This window comes from Barbatula barbatula (genome assembly GCF_947034865.1).
Source record: "Barbatula barbatula genome assembly, chromosome: 8".
NCBI lineage: Eukaryota > Metazoa > Chordata > Actinopteri > Cypriniformes > Nemacheilidae > Barbatula > Barbatula barbatula.
The window spans coordinates 5,571,088-5,591,245 of record NC_136771.1 but is presented as its reverse complement, the minus strand read 5'-3'; the positions used below and the strand labels follow the sequence as shown (position 1 = coordinate 5,591,245).

At 38.0% G+C, this 20,158-nt stretch overlaps 2 protein-coding genes across 2 annotated transcripts in view; one reads left to right on the top strand and one right to left on the bottom strand.

Moving 5' to 3' along the window:
* cfap58 (cilia and flagella associated protein 58) overlaps positions 1-1,613 on the bottom strand; it is a gene marked incomplete at both ends in the record, with an annotated part of 66,054 nt that extends 64,441 nt beyond the window's left edge. The window contains 3 exons of the mRNA XM_079461574.1: positions 497-645; positions 727-987; positions 1,608-1,613. Coding sequence (XP_079317700.1) covers positions 497-645; positions 727-987; positions 1,608-1,613 — 416 coding nt within the window. The remainder of the gene's footprint in view (positions 1-496; positions 646-726; positions 988-1,607) is intronic.
* Positions 1,614-3,141: 1,528 nt separating this feature from the next.
* neurl1aa (neuralized E3 ubiquitin protein ligase 1Aa) overlaps positions 3,142-20,158 on the top strand; it is a 53,539-nt gene continuing 36,522 nt past the window's right edge. The window contains exon 1 of the mRNA XM_079461517.1: positions 3,142-3,264. Within this exon, the coding sequence (XP_079317643.1) occupies positions 3,174-3,264 (91 nt within the window). The 5' untranslated portion in view covers positions 3,142-3,173. The remainder of the gene's footprint in view (positions 3,265-20,158) is intronic.

The window sequence follows — 20,158 nt, the reverse complement described above, 5'->3', positions numbered from 1 at the left end:
TTTTAGTAGTAAACTATTTACAGTATAATAAAAACTATTTATAGTTTTATTGTAAAAAAACTATACTATGGTAAAAACTTTAGTGTAGTAAAGAACTACTAGCAATAATGTAGTAGTATAAAACCAAGTACAGTATACTTAGAATACCTCATTATATTTCAATATCTTGATCGAAAAACTTATGTCAAGTATATTTCTTAGAATAAAAAAATACACTGAAACTATACTTTCTTGTTTTTAGTTTAAAAGTATACTGGGAAAGGGGATGTTCTGCAAAAACAAAACACTTCATGTGAAATAAATGTTTGGAAAAAAACAGTATATTAATATCACAGTGGATGTTGTAAGGGTACATACAGATGTATCCATAAGGGTGCTAAAAGCATGGTTAGGATAAAAGGCAGCTATATAACGTGCACCGTCTGTGTTTTCACCAGAAGCACTTCAAAAGAAATTCTGAGAAGAGGCCAAACATGTAGCCTATAACATTTCTCACCTGTGTTCCTGGTCCACAGATCCGCCGGCTCCTTTCTCCACAAGTTTGTTGAGATTCGTGATATCCTCTTTTAGCTTTTGAATTGTTTTTTTGGCCTGAACTTCCTTTTCATGAGCAGCTTCCACCATTTTCCAGGCCTTATCAATACACATATGATAATTGGTACAGGCAAATTATGCGGTAATAGCTTTTGAAATAATCAACCCCTCACACAGCTTGTGCTAATGTACCATTTTAAGAGTTGTGATTGTAGCTTGATCCTCATCGACCATTTTCATGGCCGTGGATAATTTGACATTGCTGGACACAATCTCGGCGTTCAGCTCCTTGCATTTTGACATCAGCCTCTTTTCATTCTCATGGGACTTCTGCAAGGCTTTGGCGACCTTCTCGTATTCCACGCGAAATTTCTCGAGGTTTCTGTCTCCCTCTAACTCCTTTAACACCTCCTGGAAATCAATTTCCTGGGTTGCAAATGAGCTCTCCTCAGTCTGAAAATGTATGCAGAGGGCGATTAGGAAGCAGAAGTGACATCATCAAGTGTGACGTGTGATAGTAAAAGTTTCACCTGACACAAACTGGTTTATTTTGCAGGGGAGATGTCTCAACAATGTATAGTATAGGGTGTTTAGAGTACAGTACTAAAATGCATTAACTGAAATACATTTCATGTTGCGTTTCATAGACAAACACATAAAAAGTCGAGAAAATGTGAATATTTTTGGACATTTCTTAACATTACATTAGACTTCTAGACATGACTTCACTCTAGTAAAATGTTCAGCATTGATAAAAGTAATAAAAGCATACTATAAAAACATCAAATACTTCAAATTAATGTATAAGACATTAAATAAAGTATAGGCCAATTGGTGTAACGTGCTGTGTTGTGAAAGAGTCAAATAAATAACATTACGTATTATATACATTATTATATACTTAAATATATCAGGTTACTGTATTTTGATCGAAACCCAGTATGTGCTAACTTAAAACGTTATTAAAATCACTATTTTATACTTTCGTGGCGAAAAGGCACAACCAAAGCTTGTTATTTCAATGTTTTTTATATTTCCCTCCTCATCTGAGCAGAACGTGAAGATCAACATACCTCCATTGTGGTCGTTTGTTGGTCCTCTCAATAAATACACTTCTTGTTTTCTATTAAATAAACTGTAATCAACATAACGACTATGTTTTGCGTCAAAAAGACGGACGACTGTTGTTTTCAGGTCACTGTGGAAACGCGTCCTCGTTGCGTGGCAACCGCGACTCCCCGAGCACTTAAGGTTCAACCAGTTTTGCATTGAGAAGGGATTGTCTCGGTGCACAGCTCTCTGAATTGTTCATAATAATAAATGCAACGTTTTTTACGATTAAATGCATCTTGCTTTAAAGGAAAATGAGCCACACATGGTTATAATTAAAGTTTATCAGCGCGTGTATGTGGCTTTGTTTGTGTGTTGTTTTTTACACTAGATGGCAGCTTCACACAATGTAAAGTGCTGTAGTAAAGAGCGGACCGGGATTCTTAATATGAAATTGTTTTTTTCTGGTATTTGTAATGATATTTTATTCGACAGCCCTGTACTGAGTATTAACTAAAACGACACGTGGGTTCTGAACCAGATTAATGTACCACCATTCAAAGTGTACTATAGCTTTTCGTAGTTTTTGGTGGTTATTCCATTGGGACCATGGTTTTACTGCTACGTATTTATAACAAATATAATGAAAATCTACGCATTCTAAGCCGTGTTTGATATTTGTAAGGGATACATTCAATTATGCCTTTAAACGTTACTCACACTTGGCTTGGATGAAACGCTTGATTGCATAAAATGACTTTAATTATGTAATAATTACACTTCACGATCCCAGCCGTGCTGAATGATGTCATAAGACGCAACGTGAGGTGTGGGAATGGGGGTGGTGAATCACTGACGTATCATGGGTGCCAATAGGTGACACACAGGCCCTTGGGTTTTCTGTACACTTTTTGTATTATTTGGTGCACCTCTCTCTTTTAAAGTTACCTTGAAAAAGTATGCACAGTCATAACACTGATCTTTTAATCAAAAACAATATGTTCAAATTATGGTATTGTGATGGCATTGTGTTATTATGGTTTTAATATACAAATAAATGTTAAGTCCCAGTTAAACCCAATCGGCGAAGAATATTCATAGTTTGCTTACTTTAATTCGCTGCTTTCCTCTTTATAAAACCTTCCCTGCGAGCATTCGATTTACTCTATTATATAATTATGATTATGTCGGGGCAGGAGAGATACGCGTAAAATCCCGGATGAGCAGGATGACAGAAGACATCACCCAGGAAAAAGTGAACAAATAAAATCGGTTTTCTGTATTTATTTTGATTTCCGTTCGTTGCAAATCTACTAAAGCGTCTAGCTTTGATTTGTTTGAGATCTGCGTGCGTTTTCACGAAGCGCAAACGCGCACCTCTCCACCTGCAGCTCGGGCTCGTTTAGACAGCTGGCTTGACATCATATGCACCGGAGGGAAACTTCTGAATCTGTGTTCCGTCGGTGTTCGTTTCACACCCCACTTGTCACGGACATATAGCGTCACCAAATCTAGAGAGGGACGAACAGGGCGGGTTTTTAAAAGCCTGACGCGTGAAGCGCAACATCTGGAGATCAACAGTCGCAGTCATGGGCAACAGTGTGTCCGGTATCACAGCACTACATAGAGGACAGCACAACAGATTTCAAAGATTTCAAAGACTTCCAAACTCGTACAAAGGTCAGTTTCTATAGCTTTTCCCATTTTTCCAGCTAAATCCTCTGGTGTAGATGCGCGAATGCGCATCTTGGTACATGATCACCTTTGAGCTCAGGTAGGTGCTGAAGGACAGCGCTCGGACAGGCCAGAGGTTTTTACACGTATGCATTATGCATTTACAACCTTTTGATCAACATTTTTAAAACAAAGGGGTTTCAAAATTCTGCAGCGAGGTCAAAGAATTTAATCTAATTTACATCTAATCTAATTTAATGTCTTTCTCCAAGACCACTTTAAGTCGCTTTGTATAACAGCCTCTTCCAAATGCGTAAATGTAAATGAAAACACATGATAGATTAGTACATTTTGTTATAAAATCTGTTTATGTTAACATTGGTTTATGTATGAACTAACAATGAGCAATTGTATTACCTAATATAAACAATCTTACTCTTAAGTGTTGCCTGATCATGATGATGTAGAAGTGGTAAAACAAATGTACAGTGCCCGTGTTACACATAGTACGTTTCTGTACTTAATTATTACAGTCATAACAATTACGATGCATAATTACAATCAAAACAATACATGTTGTTCATTATCAGAATGTCCTTATGCAAATGTACACCGTTGTGTCTGATCGCCGCAAAGGACAGTGTGATCCAAGCGATCACTCAGCAAACCAACTCAGAGTCTGCAGCACAACAACTATCCGATCCAGTCCAGACGACGGCTTCTGAAGTTTAACTAGGCCCATAGGGTGAAATATTTAATTTCACCTTCTTGGACTAATAATAATTTAAAAGGATTATTTTGAATAAACTATATTGAAGCCAGCACTTGAACTTCTTCATGGTGGTGCTGTGTAGGAGGCGTAGCGATGGAACCAGTTTCGAAACATTTCTTCCTGTTCCAAAATCTCCACCGATTTATGCATCTGATTATGAACATTATGCCATTGCGGATATCACCGTGCCCCTCATTGACAAAAAGTCACTGTAGGAAGGCCAACCAGTTGGAGTGGAAAAGGGAAATGACGTGCTGTACAAAAAGTTGATGCAAATTCCCAAAATGGTGTTTTATTGGAAGGTGATAAAAATTTACAGTGCAGGAGAAAACAAAAAATAAATAAAAACTGTACAAAACGAAAAGACAACAGCAACAATGTGCTAATTTTGGCTAAACCAAATGGCCCAAGTTTGCAACACTGCTCAGTCTTAGAGTCCACCATTAGAACTGCCAGCCTTTCGGCCAGCAAGCCTATTTATAGGCTGAAGCCCCTCCTATAGAGCAAACCAAATTAATCTACAAACAATTTAGTTTGAAATCATCAAATTAAATAATATAGATACTCAAAACAACACTTAAACCTTTCAAACACGTTAAACAGCAACCATTAACAGAGGAAGAGTTTAACAACAAATTAAATAGCAAAAGCAAATGTTTCTATATCCCCTCCAACTCTGACATCACACCAAAATGTTATCCTCCACAGGAAGCGATGTGGCGGTTTCTATAAAAAACTGATTAACCTGGATTATGGGTTTGGTTGTACAGAGTGTGAGCCGGGAAGTTAAACTGCAATAAGGTTTGTGGAAATTATGAGGAAAAATAAAGGTAATTCCCATACAAGTTAATATGTGTTCTGGCATTGTTATTTTTAGAAAAATAATGACGTCTTTAAAGAAAATGTATTAAGAGTTGAAAACTATAACAAAACACAGCAGCAACAAACTTTAGACTAAACAAAACTAAAACTCCATAACACTTCTGTGTACACAGATGTAACTATTGCCGGCAATGCAAAGTATTCTTGAAATGGGTGTGTTTGTAAGTCCAAGTTTATAGTCACCAGGTTAACCTGTGACAGTCACTATATCCAAATAAAGACGTAAAAAGGGGGATTTAATTGTCTGCGTCGTTGACAAGGCATTTCTCGTGGGCACAGAAGAGCCAGTACACCATCAAAGGGCAAAACGAACGAGTTTTACATTGAACGGTTTGCAAAACACTTAGGTCACTTTCGCTATGACTTCTTCATCCTTGTATGAAATCAGATCTAAAATATGATAAAACATAATTATCTTTTTTCCAAAGGTTGAATGCCGGCAAACACGACATCTGCTCTAGGCACACAGATTACCCTAAAGAAGAATCAAAGTGCCTTTTATCACCAAGAAGCTGACCCTCTTGCACTGCAGTAAATACGAACATTATGACCCTCCCCAAGGAAACAGGGCCGCAATTTGCCTACAAATTTCGTGATTAAGTATTTGAAAGTGTGTGCTCTTGTGTTCGGAACAAGAGGCAGAAGGTACAGAGGAACCCATTATCCTGTAGGCTATAACGAGATCTCCTTGACAACAGGGCATAACATGTAAACCGTTGCCATGGCGATTATCCCTTAGTAAGATGAAATAACAGGATGAGAGTAAGATGTTCCTTTGTGCCTTGCTCTGGAGATATAAAGACAAGTAAATAGAAGATCAGTTTTAAACGTGATGTTTAATTTTGATCTGTATTGGCACAGAATCGTGTCTGACTGCTTTTCTTTTGTCACTTCATTGGTCAAAATCTCCATTCCGAACATTTCTAAATTGTCACACTACACAAGTTCCATTCGCATCATAAACGAGACGCAGAGGAGACCATTACAATTCATCAATTGACCCCATCGCACCGGGAAAGAGAAACCGAATGACTCACAGAGCTGATTGTGGAATTGATGTAAATTGATGAAAATGTATTTTCGCATTTTAAGAAAATCTGCAGAATCACAACAGTGGGCCGTGATGTGACTTATGAATTGTAAAAAGGGAAGGAAGGAAGTCCAGGGGCAAGTCCAGAAAATAAAAATGTGTTTTTGTGTGAGCATCTGTGTACCTGAAATCTATCATTGTGTGTTGAAAGCATGCATGCATGCTTACATGTATTGTGATGTAGACTAGTGAGTGTGCACTAATCAGTGCAGATCTTGACACCATAGTTTGTCTCAGCTTTGAATGATGCGATTATGGGCTACATTCTATTTTTTTAAATTTTGTTGACTTCCGTAGTCTTTATAAAACATTTTATTTTACCAGGTGTTTCTGAGTCATGTTACATTTAAAGAAAGCCACGTTGGTTCATTTTGTAATCAAATGTATTCATTCTTAGGTTCAGGTGCTAAGCAAACCCTTAGTTTGTTTCCATCCTCAAACCACGGGGTAATGGAAAACCAACCCGTTAATTCGGTCATGCTTGCAAAATTCGCTCATTGCATGTTGCGTAGGTCTGTGCTATATCATCAAATTCAAATCAGAGCTAATTTTCTCACTCAAGACAGGATCGAACGAGGCCATAAGGGAGACTATGTTGCTAAAAGCTTGTTGCACATGTTGTACAAACCCACGCCTACGTTTGCATAGAGTTTGCACAGACTAACACTGTATATTAAACATGTTCACAGTCCGATGAAGTTCTCCCATTTGGGAATAACAGTTTAGTTCCGGTACATTTGAAGTCGCTTTTAACATGGCAAGATAAAAAAAAGTGTCTGTATTCTGCAGTGAACTGGATGAATAATGGCTCATGGCTCATTTCTGACAGCTGCCTGATTTGCCTCAGCTAAATGAAAAAGGTCAGAAAGAGAGTTGTTAACAGCTCAGAGGCGGTTTATGTGGTTTATTAAGCATGCAAAAGGTGCACAGTGTTGCCTGTTGTGTGATGGTAAGGGCGGGGTATATTTGACTTTCTGCATCCGTGTCAGTCTCATGCACAAACGCGCCGGCACAGCATCTTGAGCATACAGAATCGTGGATGAGCACGGATAGACGTATTCGACACATGTGCAGAACGTCACCTAGTGGACTCGGCCAATTCAACATTTTCCGCGCATGCACTGTTGTACACGTTCCGTCCGCGCAATCTCAAAGAGTGCGGATACTTTGGGCTTAACTCATTGATGGATGGCACGCATAAGGCTGATTTGAACTTGAAAAGCAAGATTGTTTGAAAGATAGCAATACAAGAAATAGTTTACTTTCTTTATGTTGGAAGTTGTCGTGGGGTTGCTGTTTGGTTGCCAGTATGTTTTAGGTGTTTGCGAAGGTGTTGCTAGGAGATAACTAGGGTGTCCTGAGTGCTTGGTGGTTGCTAACTGACCACAATTAAACAAGCTTATTAGCAACTAGCTACTAGAAATTGTCCTGGTCTACAGAATAACAAGTCTTGTAAGTTCTCAGCTGAAAGTGAGATGTTTTCCATCCAAAGAAAGGCCTTCAGATCAATTGGCAGCTCAGGACTATTAATCAGTCGAGCTGACTGTGGAGGCCGAGGTCACCGGTGGGAACATTTCCTCCGAGCTCAATAGAAATTGTGCAACACACATGGCTAACCTGAATTTGCCTCTGTTCGAGCAGCCCAGGTTGCTCAACTAGACAGGAAAATATTCAAGTAATCAAAACGTCCTCATTAGGGAAATTACAGTTAGTGATTACATTGCAGACATCAATTTTCAACAGCGCTGGGAAAACATTTTTGGGAGGTTGGGATTGGAACACAGTCTGTCTCTGACGGCCGGATTTAACATGTGTTGTTGTTTACAATGTGTACGTTACTCCTATGTTATTCGTTTTTATAAAATATTGATGCATCCCTTTGATGCTTCTGAATCTAAATCCCTAAGCTTTATGTACTTTTACATGCATTTGGGGGAAAATCACTTGGCACAATTATAAGACTGCTTGATTTATTACTTACCGAAAGCTATAGTATGTAAAGAATATATATATAATACATAAATGGGTTTAAATGGGTCAAAGTCTATAATAGTTACACACCTTCCATAAATCTTAGTGTAAACCCCCTTAACCCTCAATATCACAGAATGTGTTTACAGTCGCCGTGCATTTCACAGCTATGAAGATAAAAGCTTTGAGGTCACACTACTGTATCAAAAACACAAACACGTGTTAAAAAAGAGCCACATTCAATTCTCAGATTTGAATCGGTCATCTGATGAAGTGTTTTTCTGCAAGGTTACACGAACCGAATTGCGGTTTTTGGTTATATGTCAGGACATAAATCTTGTGATATTTGTTGTTTTCCCTACTAAAAGACCACATGTTTGTTTGTGAATTATAAAAGGCACATAAAACACTTCGCCTCAAAGTGAAATGTACCTTAATTATATGCTAAACTTTATTTAAGATTAAGATTATTTTAAGGAGCGTAAAAGGCAAACTGTCTTCAAAGAAACAGTCTGGTCATGTGACGAATGTATACAATCAGAATCGAACTGTAAATTCTGACGCTCAGGAAAACAATAAAATTGTTTTGTCTTTACTTTTGTTGTGTCAATAGTTACAGTCTGACATTTTAATTAAACATAATGACTTTATGGAGACATTAATAGAAAGTTTGAGGTACTTTACAAATGAGCTATACTATTAATGAATATTTGTTTTCCATGTCTTACAATATAAATGGAAAATAAACTTCCTAGTTTTATTCTTTGCCTACATGTGAAGGTTTATCAGGGTCTGTGGGAACAAATTACTGTGGCATGACATTATCATTTTCTTTAAGACAAACAATTATGATTCATAGTCTTTTAATACATAGAGTATATTTTTAAAAGTTCTTGTATGGTCTTGTAAACTAACCAACATGGTGTGCCAGTTCACGTTCCACAAGAAAACCACTTTATTTCAATTTTGTTCCGTGCAAAATAATTTTATCAAGGATTAGAGAGATGGGATTTTTATCGCCAAGTTGTTGAATAAGTAAATTATCTCTGAACAGAATGGAATCATTCACATCATATATTATTTATGTAAGTGCTGTGATCAAATAGACTGGTGTAATGAAAGCCTGGGGAATATATAACCAGATCAAACAAAGGAATGAAATGGAGAAGAACAGAGAGGGAGGGAGACACTTAGATAGAGAGAGAGGTGCCTGCAACAACAAGGTCACGGGTTCAAGTCCAGAATTGTCAGAGTGAGTTGCGTTGGACAAAAGCATCTACCGAATCCAAAATAGATCAAAACTAAAACCGTATGACTTACGTTGTTCAGAACCTGTATGACTTTCTTTCTTCCGTGGAACACAAAGGAAGACATGTCTCTGTTTTGTGTCAATACAGTGGAATTCAATGGGGACCAATGCTGTTTGGTTATTAACGTTCTTCAAAATATCTTCTTTTGTGCCGTGCAAATGAAAGAAAATCATACAGGTTTTAAACAACATGACAGTGAGGAAAAAATGTCATTTCGGGGTGAACTATCCCTTTAAGTACAGGGGCGCAGATGGGATTTTTTTAACCGGGCGAACCAAGCTGTCAGCAAATAAATTCAACTCAGTTATTTTCCATAATTTGGCTTTAAACTAGTGCTCAAGTAGTTACTTTGCATAATTTGGCACTTGGTTACTTGTTTTTGCACTAAAATCCCATCGGAGGATTGGAGGACCACACAAATTTACTTCCAATTATAATGATTTTAAATTGGATAGTGGCTTACAGTTCAGTAAATGTATTTCAGTCAATTTATACAGTACATCGGGTTAGATGATAATGTTATGCCAGGACCCAAATTTTGCCTTGCAAGTCCAGGTAAAACATTATTTCCTGACGATAAATTCTTTGATTTATTCAACCATGCTTTTTTCCTTAATTCGCTATTTGCGTCCGTCCACTCTCCTGCATAGTCATGCTCTCCACATTTTTCTGTCTTTGCTAATTGCAAAAGACTAGATATACAAATAAATAACAAAGCTAATCTGCCACATCTGGGAAAAGTCCACAGGCAAAGGATACTTACATTGTTTGGTTTCTGAAAAAGCAAGGTGATTGTTTTTTGTCTCCTAATTGCCTTTATGTGGCTGATATGCAGTCCATTTTTTCAGGAGCTGTAGCAGGCTAGCAGCAGCACACAGAGAGCAGAGAGAATATAAACATCGGTGGTGGCAGCACCATCATGTGTGTTTATTGACAACAGAACAGCGTGCAGAGACAACATGGGTACAAAGTAATGGTGACCGGAAGATCATTATTGTGCGTCAGCCTGTGTCTGCCCGACCGGAATCTGAAGCAGTGACGGCAGGCCTGTCCGCCACTTCTTAGGCTAATGTACATAGCTGAAACCCTCATTAATCCTCAATTTTACAGATGTTTGTCACCTTTCTTAGGGACAGTGAGGGGGACGTGAGGGGGTCATAATCACCGCCCCCCCCCCCCCCCGACCCTAGTGCCATCTGCGCGCCTGAGTACAACGAATTCACCAGTGTCTTTTTTTTTATACATTTGAATTAAGAATATTTCTGGCCTTACAAACAGCAGCACGATTGTGAAAACCTATAAGAGCTATTTCAAAAAAGCAGATTCAAAAACAGAAGATCTAATCAAACAAAGCCATATTTCATCATTGAACACCAGCGTGTCGATAAAAGAGCCTTTTAAATTGGAAACTGCTGGATAGCGGAACATCACATTCTGAAAACCCGGTACGTTTTAAGCTTCGCTACATTGGAAGCAAAAAACAGATGGACTGCACACAAATAAAAGCTATCAGTGAGCCAGGAAGGTGAAGACGTCTCGATGCCCAGTTGTGCCAGACCTTTGACTTTATGTTTGAAATCCATAATTATCCACATGGAGACAGAACGATCACTGTTCTCTGCTGCTTTGAGCCTGGTTTCAGATGGATGACATATGGGTTTATATTTGTGAACTTGGGCCTATGAGCAACAGTGGGAAATGGCTCAACAGAGGAACTTCACAGTATGATTAAAGAGCCTTTAAAACGGCACTAATCCACTGGCTGGAATAAACTATTTCAAAAGTCTAACTCAAAAGGGAACTGTTTTGAAGAATGTTTACCGAGAGGCCACAGGGGCCACCAGACCAAACTAAATACAAATTTATTTGAAATATGTGAAACCTGATTCTGAAATGTGTGAGCTACTGTTTGGAGAAAAACGATGCGTGAAATCACACGACCGTACAAATTTGAAATTTGACACATCAAATCATTTATGATAAAAATTATTTATGAATTGGGTGTTTTTAATCTAATCATGTGTAAAAACTCTTTGTAGCCTCATCACACAAAGGAACACGTGGGATTGTAAATTGTTTGTGAAACCATTCCTATGTAGATCACTGGAATTTGGTGAATAACTCGCACAGATATGCTGAGTTAAATGATAATAGGCTACAGTCATTTTGGTTCATTCAATACAGTAGAGGGCTAAATGTGCATACAGAAAATGTGCATATCAGGGTTGCCAGATCTGCTTAACAAAACCAGCCAAATGGCCTAAATAACAATGTCACTCCCATAGCTAAACATACATACATATTTTACTGTGACTGACAGGCATTACTTATGAATTCCCCTAAAATTAATTCTACAGTAGTAAGCATAAATATAATCTGTTTTCATAAATAACTTCATCCTACCTTAAAAATGACACCTGAAGAATAGAATCTGTCCACCATTGACCCGCAGAAAAAAACTATTATAAAATCATCTCAGAAACTGAAGACCTTGCAACCCTAAAAATAAGCATTTCTTAAACCGAAGACCTGGCAACCCTAATAGTAAGCATCTTAAAACCCCAGACCTGGCCACCCTAAAAGTTAGCTTCTGGAAAACTGCAGACATGGCAACCCTGGTGCATACTGTACTGCATTATATAGAGGTAGTAAAGTAGTACACTAATACAAGTACAGTAGTATGGTAGAATGCATTTCCAAACGGAGAAAACACAGATCAAGTTAAAAACAGACAGTGCTGGACATGCATTTTCATTACTAAGTAAAACCAGATTTGGACCTTGTCTGTTATTGGGATTTTTGCCAAGGTTCTCTCTAGAGTTGAAAGGGATTGTCTGTACGTTCATCTGGGGGAATTGTTCTCGTTTTAATGTGTTTCAGGATTTTGTAATCCCTGCATGAGCATTGAGGCGTTTCGGCCCCCTGGAGAGACTCCCTGTTTGGGTTTCCCCCACCACGTCACAGATGGAGCCCAAACCCAGAAACAGTTGCAGAAACCTATGATGTTTTCATAGCATACAAAAAAGTTGATTAGTTGTTCACGCAGGTTATATAGAAATACATATTCAAATTACTTCACTTAGTTATCGTACGATTTTGCTCGATTTTCCCCAAAGTCATGCAATTCTAACTCGAATGTGATGCAATACTCCATTGCTTGTTGTGTGGGCTGTTCTTGGCCACCACAGCGCTGTTTGTTGTGTCTAGGCCTTCGGTACATGATTCAGAATATAAAAGACTTCTGCAGATTCTGAGCCTCTGCTGATTTTATCCCTCCATATTGTGCGATATTATCCAGAACCAGTATTGTTTCTCCCAGTGTCTCTTTTCCTCCTCATTTCTCACTTTCTCCACCTCCACATCCCAGCCCTCAGGCCTAGACTGCACTGCGTGGGCCCTGGCATGTGTGTGCGGGGATCTGACAGCGTGTTTCTGACCCATAGAAGCCGAGCGGACGCTCAGCTCTGGGTGCTTTAGATACACAGCCCGACAACAACGCGGGCGTTTGTGCTGCTGTGGTCATGCCTTTCAGTTACACAATCGGAGCGCTGGCCTGTGAAATGTGCATCCTGGTATTTTAATATCTAAGATCTTTCCACCCTAGGCGATTGAAATGATGTTCAGAGAAATGTTCACCACAGATTTATAATGCTAGAGCTTCTTGAAAGAGCATATTATACAATGTGCATTGAGGTATTTTATACCAACCTAAGGCGGTTAGATTATTTTTTGGGATGATTTAGCCATAGCCTATCGCTTTAAGAGCAGAAAGTGTTCAGATTTTTTGAGCTCCCATGGGTCAACTCTATATATAAGAAGTCATTCCAAACTGTATGCATTTCTTTCTTCTGCAGACATAAAAAGAAGACATTTTGAAAGTGTTGGAAACCAAACAACATTAACTCCATTGAATGGACACAGAACCACAGAGACATTTCTCAAAATAACTTATTTTGTGTTCCAGAAGAAAGAGTCACATACAGGTTTTGAACAACATCGTAGATTTTTTTACTGGTCATTTAAGGTCATTTGTCCATCATCATTTATCTCTCATCTTTTTCTGTAACTTTGTATCAAGAGCTCACAGACATGAGAAAACACACCTCACTTTTATAATTTACACTTTTCTCTACCTCCACCCTCTCTGCTGATGGGATAATCCGGCGAGCGAGCGCCAGCCCATGTGAGGACGGATTATGCTTTTATTCGGGGAGTTTTTATCCTGCTTGCCATCTGTCAGATGCACACGACAGCGATTTGAGGCTTTGACTCAACAAATGATCACTCAAAAGCTTTAAAAACTACAAATAAGAGTTGTGGCCCCGCCTACCACCATCACCACAAAAGGCTGATTGGATATTTAGACTATTTTTAGAGTGAGTCATAGCGCTATAATAAACTGTACAGTAGTAAAAAGTACAGCAACCCAAACAACCACCACTCCCCCCCAGAGAATTTTTTTTTTTAATAATACTGTGTGCACCGGAGCTCAGCTAAAGGTCAGCGCTTCACCTTCAGGATCCCCCGTGTCCATCATCACCTGCAATTAACAGCACCACCCGTCATCTGATCCGAGATCAGGCCTGCTAACTAACACGTGCCCAAACTTGTTTTTGACAAGCCTACGCCCATAAGCATTTAAGATTCTTATTTGATTCTCAGATCTCTTCTTAAGGCAAAAGTGAACATTTGGTAATCATTGTAATGCATACTTGATTTTGTTATTTCAACAAAATAACTGGTTTCTTCTGTGAATCTGGAATAAGTTTTTCTTTTTACTTGAAAGTCTTTTTGAGGCCATACAAAACCTATAAAGTTGTTTGTTTCTATGTGACTAAAAATGGCACTAAAAATTGTACTATATAGAATACACAATTTAAGACATTTTAACCAGTCCTCCAAAAACATTTTTTTCTACATTTATCCCTCAGCTAACCAGCTCACCATATATAGACCACTTTCGATGAGGTAAATAAATTCTTCAAACTTCCCAAAGAACTTCCTGTTTTTAATACTAGACAAACGTTTGAACATTTATAACCAAATCAAAATGTTAAACATAAGTAAGGAATAATTCATGGCTAGTGAACCTCCACAAAGTGCATTAAAATCCTTCAATGCAAGGTTAGCTGTCGATTATCCCGCTTATACCATGCTCATTTGCCAAGTTGTTATTGATGTTTACAGAGCAATTTTTCCAGCAACGTTTGTTTCGCTCCCGCTCGCACCCGCAATTTGTGCGCTCGCTCCTGTCCACACCTGTGAACAATTTTGCTTAAAGAATTTAAACACAGATCTTTTGCACTTAATTAAGTGCTCATCTTATGGTCAATAAATATGTTCATGTGAGGGTTAAGCACCACACCCTACAAATTAATGTTTTTATATTAATAATTATAATATAACATACATTCATTTAATTCATATAATATATTTACATGATAACATTATTAATTGTCCTCAATGTCAATCTCAGTCCTCAGAAAACCTAATTGACTTGTTTTTAAGAATTTTAGAACGTTGACATTCTGGTTTATACTCTCTTTTGTGTGCATTCACAAGATTTGAACATTTTCCTTAAACAGCGTTCAATGCCAGACATTTCCAGCTAGAACTGTGACCAACGTAATCAGTTATGAGTTATAAAAGCAGTATTTGGCATTGGCGTAATATGACTGTCAAGGCCGGAGCAAATTTTTGTTTGCACGCGGCCTTGAGGGAATCTGGGGTTTATGATCAAATCTCTTATGGGGTGTCAATTTAAATTCTTGCAGCCAGAGCTCAATGACTGATGAAATCCCGAGACAACAAAAGATATTAAAGTTGATACTTGTGGCTTCACTTCTTTGGACAAGCTTCAGCACTGACTCACAGTCATATACATGTCAGATGTTTAAATCTACGTCCTAAAGGAACAATTCAACCAAAAATATACATTCCGTCATCATTTCCGCACCCTCATGTTGTTCCAAACGTTTATGGTGTTTTTTCGCTGGAAGACAAAATTAGAATTTCAGAGAATCTTCAGAAACTTGTTTTTTATTTAACTTAGCCAAAAAACAAATTGACAGTGTATTATGACCTAAACGTTAGTCTAATGCTCACACAAAGTTAACATGAGACTTCAGAAAATGTGTAATCTTTATCGAGTTTTATGGTAATACTAGTTGTATGAAGAATCTTAAATTCTCCTCAGATAAATAGCTTGGTTCTGCAACTTTAAATGAAAATTATGTCTTCATTTACTCACCCTCAAGTTGTTCCAAATCTGCATAAAAAACTTTAAATTTCGTTTAAAGTTTTTGTTCTGATGAACACAAAAGATGTTTTAAAGCATGGATCTTCAACTGGGGGTCCGTGGCCCCCCTACTGCAAGGGGTTCGCTGATTATTGTTTACTCACAAGCAATGTTTTGTTAAAAAATGTAAAGCATGTGTACATAAATATTACAGCCAATGTTCCCTTTAGGCTGTGCAAGTGCGTGGCCATGCAGACTCATTGAAGCTCCCACGCATTGCAATTTTAACCTGCGTGCAGACAAAAAAAACCATTCATGAAGCAGAAGAGATAGAAGAAACATTACCTCTGCATCATAAAAATACGGTAGGGCCTAAATCAAATAAGTACCTATGTCTTTCTGTCAAGACGGTACGTTTAGAATCAGTGCATCAGTCTCCCTTCCGATAAGTTCAGAGTATGCATGAAGGATCCTCTGCAGAAAAGAACTTGTGAATTTTCGTGTAACACCCACCACAATGCTGATCCACAAGAAAAACAACGGAACTCAGAATTATAAAATAGTGGGGTGTTCTGCAACACACAGGGAAGCAGAAAAAAAGGAGAACAGAATGCATAACGTCTGCACTCATTTATTTAGTATAAGAATCTAACAATGACAATGTGCTTAAAAACACAAGACGATCCTGTCACTCCAAACTAGAAACACAATCACAAGAAGGGCAGGATCATGACATAATCAAACAATCTATGTTAACAAAAAAAGAATACACAGAACATTATGTATGTGCAACATTAAAATGCATAATAGTGCTAATGTAATGTCTTAACATAATATTGCTGTGACAATTAGAGTTGTTTCTATTTAATTAGCTCTGTTTACACATTTAGAATAAGGGGGTCCCTGCTTCATGCATCTCTCATCTAAAGGGTCCTTGCCCAGAAAAACATTGAAGACCCCTGTTTTAAAGAATGTAGGACCCAAACAGTTTTGGGGCACCTTTGACTACATTGTAATTTTTCCTACTATGGTAGTCAATGATGCCTCAGAACTGTTTGGTTACAAGCATTCTTCCAATATCTTTCTCTGTGTTCATCAGAACATAGAAATCTGTACAGATTTGGAACAACTCGAGGGTGAGTAAATTAGGACAGAATTTTCATTTCTGGGTGAACTGTCCCTTTAAGTATTATTTTTATTTTAGACGCACTTTTTGTTTAAGAGAAAGTTATAAAAAGAACCCCCTTGTAAAGTCCTTTGTATACTTTAGTCACCGACACACAAAGGTAACGATATGCAAATGTGACATGCACAGTGTTTGCAGTAACCGTGCATGGTTACAAATGTTTTGTTGATATTCACTCAATGTTTAACTTTCTATTCAGAGGTGAAACATTAACAGCTACAATATGTTTGAGTTACGCAGTAAGCTACCTTTCAGGACTGATCTCTGGTTGAACCTCGGGCTTGTGTTCGAGCCAAACACGCTTGACCAAAAACACATGCAAAAACAGACGCTATAACAACACCGAGTTGCCACTACAAGGTTAAAATTTTTGCATTGCAACGATTGCAGTGACCCTTGGTGCCCAACACGCTCTCGACGCGACAGCAGCAGGTTATCTGGTCCAGTGCTGGAGGATGGTTTAAAAAACGACAAACATCAGGACGGCCCCTGACTGAAAATCAAATTGGACTCAGCAAACGTACAAAAACATGGAACAGCTGGAGTGTATTAACACTAATATAATGACTAATAAACAGCCTGTTATGATCAAAACGGCAATTTCCACGATACACATGGCTTATGGAAGTAATACCACATGATGGTTGCTAAACAAAGGCAGCGAATACAATTGAGGAAATCCTCAAAATGTGGAATTTTCCGCTGCGTGCCAGGAGAAGAGAAGGGTCTTCTAAATAAATGTTACAATTTAAGGGGAAATTATATACCTTCAGTTAAACACCATCCACAGGAAAACATGATGCTGTTGCCTTTGGCAAGTGAAAATCTTCACTTTTTGGAAACCGCTACATTGTCAATTAGTTCTGTTCCAAAAAGAAAGCGTTACTTTCTGTCTGCTTGCTGTCTTCCAAGGTTGCATTCTTACCAAAAGATGACAAAAGAGTTTGACGTTAGCATGTTGCAAATCTAAACATTATGTATCTATAGATCTATCCATCCATATATCTATTCATCTATCCATTTATCAATCCAACTATCGATGCATCCATCTAACTATACATCTATCTACAGTATGCATCAACCCATCTATCCATGCATCCATCCATCCATCTATCCATTCATCCTTCTATCTAACCAGCGATTTATCCATCAATCTATGCATCCATTTATCCACTTCAAACTTAATCTGTAAAATTAAATCCTTCTTCTCCAGAATACCTTTTCTCAGAAAAGCAGCTATAAGGCCCCTTGTAGATAAAATCCAGGAGGATCTGTGTGTGTGCGTGTATATTATTAAACATGAATGACAGATCCTATTACCACCTGACACTCATCTTCTCGCTTCGGTTCACTGCAGGCCATCACTTCACTCATCTTTCATCCAGGAAAAAACCTGAGATAGAAGGACATATTTATTACATTAATAACAAAAAGTTCGGACACTGCAAGATGCACATTTGGAAAACTGTAAAAATATTTAAAATAGATGAATGCACTTGACATGAAGTTTTATTTATGGACCAAACCACACTACATGTGACATCTACAAACAAGTACACAATGTTATTTCAACCCAGCCTTGGGTCAAACATGCACAATCCCAACAGTTGGGTTGTAAATTATCCTAGACTAGGTTGCTTTAACTCATTGTTGTGTCAAATATATACATTTTCTGGGTTAATTTAACTCATAAGTTGGGTTGTCAATTATTTTACTCAAAATAACATAATAATAATGTAGTAATTGAAAATAACCCAACAAATGTTTTGGAGTGTACCACAGTATGCTTTCTGAACTTGGTAGTAGGCGATCATTGATTTAGTACAGTAGTATCATGCTTTTTTGGATAATGTTTATCTCATAGAATAACTACATTTCATAAGGCGACAACAAGTTGTTTACTCTCTCTCCCTCTCTCTCTATCTCATCCCCCTCATATCATAATGAAAGCATCTAATGTTTCTCTGTAATATTTTGCACATGGCATGCTGCTCTACGACAGATCTGTATTTGAATTGTCTTATTGTTTAGAGACTTTGCGAGTGTGTGTGTGTGTGTGTGTGTGTGTGTGTGTGTGTGTGTGCGTAGACCCTCCGCGGCTTCTTTCTGCAGCTGCCTCCTTATTTAGTTACTGCAGCGGCTCAGAAAAACAGAATTAATGCTCTTTCGTTTAAAGTTAGTTGGAGAACCAGTACACCACACTGGTTTTATTTCACTTACAAAACTTACCATAGGCCACTCTGGTTTTGGACATTGTAAAAAATCCTTCATGCATTTTAAAAACACTTTAGAGCAGGAGTTCTCAACCTTTTTGACTCCAAGGCCCCCATAGTATTCCACAATATTCAAAGGCCCCTCCTCACACTCACAAAAACTCAACATTTCTACCCAGTTTAATATTTTAGAGCTTGAAATGAACTGGAAAAACATTTAATAATCCGAAAATTGTTCAAATAATTTGAAATATATTTTTTCGTTTTTTTGGAAATGTATTTTAATGCTTATTTTGTCTATTTAAAAATATATACGTCATCCCCCATCCACGGCCCCCTGTTGAGAACTACTGCTTTAGAGGAACTCAACAAACAGCCTGCTAATGCGTGGATAGAAATGTTCAAATTTTGTGCCGATGAATCTGTGTGTGTTCGCAATATTTCTGCATCCGTCTTTGTGTCTGAGCGGACACGTGTGATTTCAACCGTGGTCCGTGATCGCTGGTTGTCGTGGAAACCTCCAGTACTCCGCAGCTGCTGTTCAACAGCAGATGATGGCAGTAAAAACATGAGTACACACACATACACACACACTCTCTCGATCTCTTTCCGTGTCACACACACACACAGAAACACACCTTTGGGGGACAGGGAGTGTTTACTCAATACACACCAGCTTGCACAGCACCGTGACTCTAGAAGCAACGTCTGTCCTTGATCAATATAATCAAGCTAAATTTGGCTCTGGCCTGCAGTTTTCTCTCTTACACCAAACAACAAGATGGAGATGCTAAGCTTGAGGCAATGTAAGCAAAAGTATCATTCAAGAGTGCTCTATGATGTCTGAATACAACAGATACTGTAACCCACATGATGTAGCAATTTGCAGTCTATAAATCCAATTTAAGAAGACCCAAAAACTAAGCATATGGCATCTAAATTCTATACTCCAAAAAGGTGCAATGGAAATATTGATGACTCATCTTGCACTCCTGGATGTATTATATCCATTGCAATGGTCTTCAATAAATCATGCTTTAGTGTGGTATAACATTTGACATTTCAAAACAATGACATTAACTAAAGGATATGACATAGATTCTGTGTGTATGTCTAATTTGAAAAGGTTTTCTTGAAGTATTTTGACACAGAATGAGCGATATGATGCATTGATTTATTAATAGAGCCACTCCAAAGCATTTCCATCTCTTTGAGTGGATTACATAACAGAACATGCG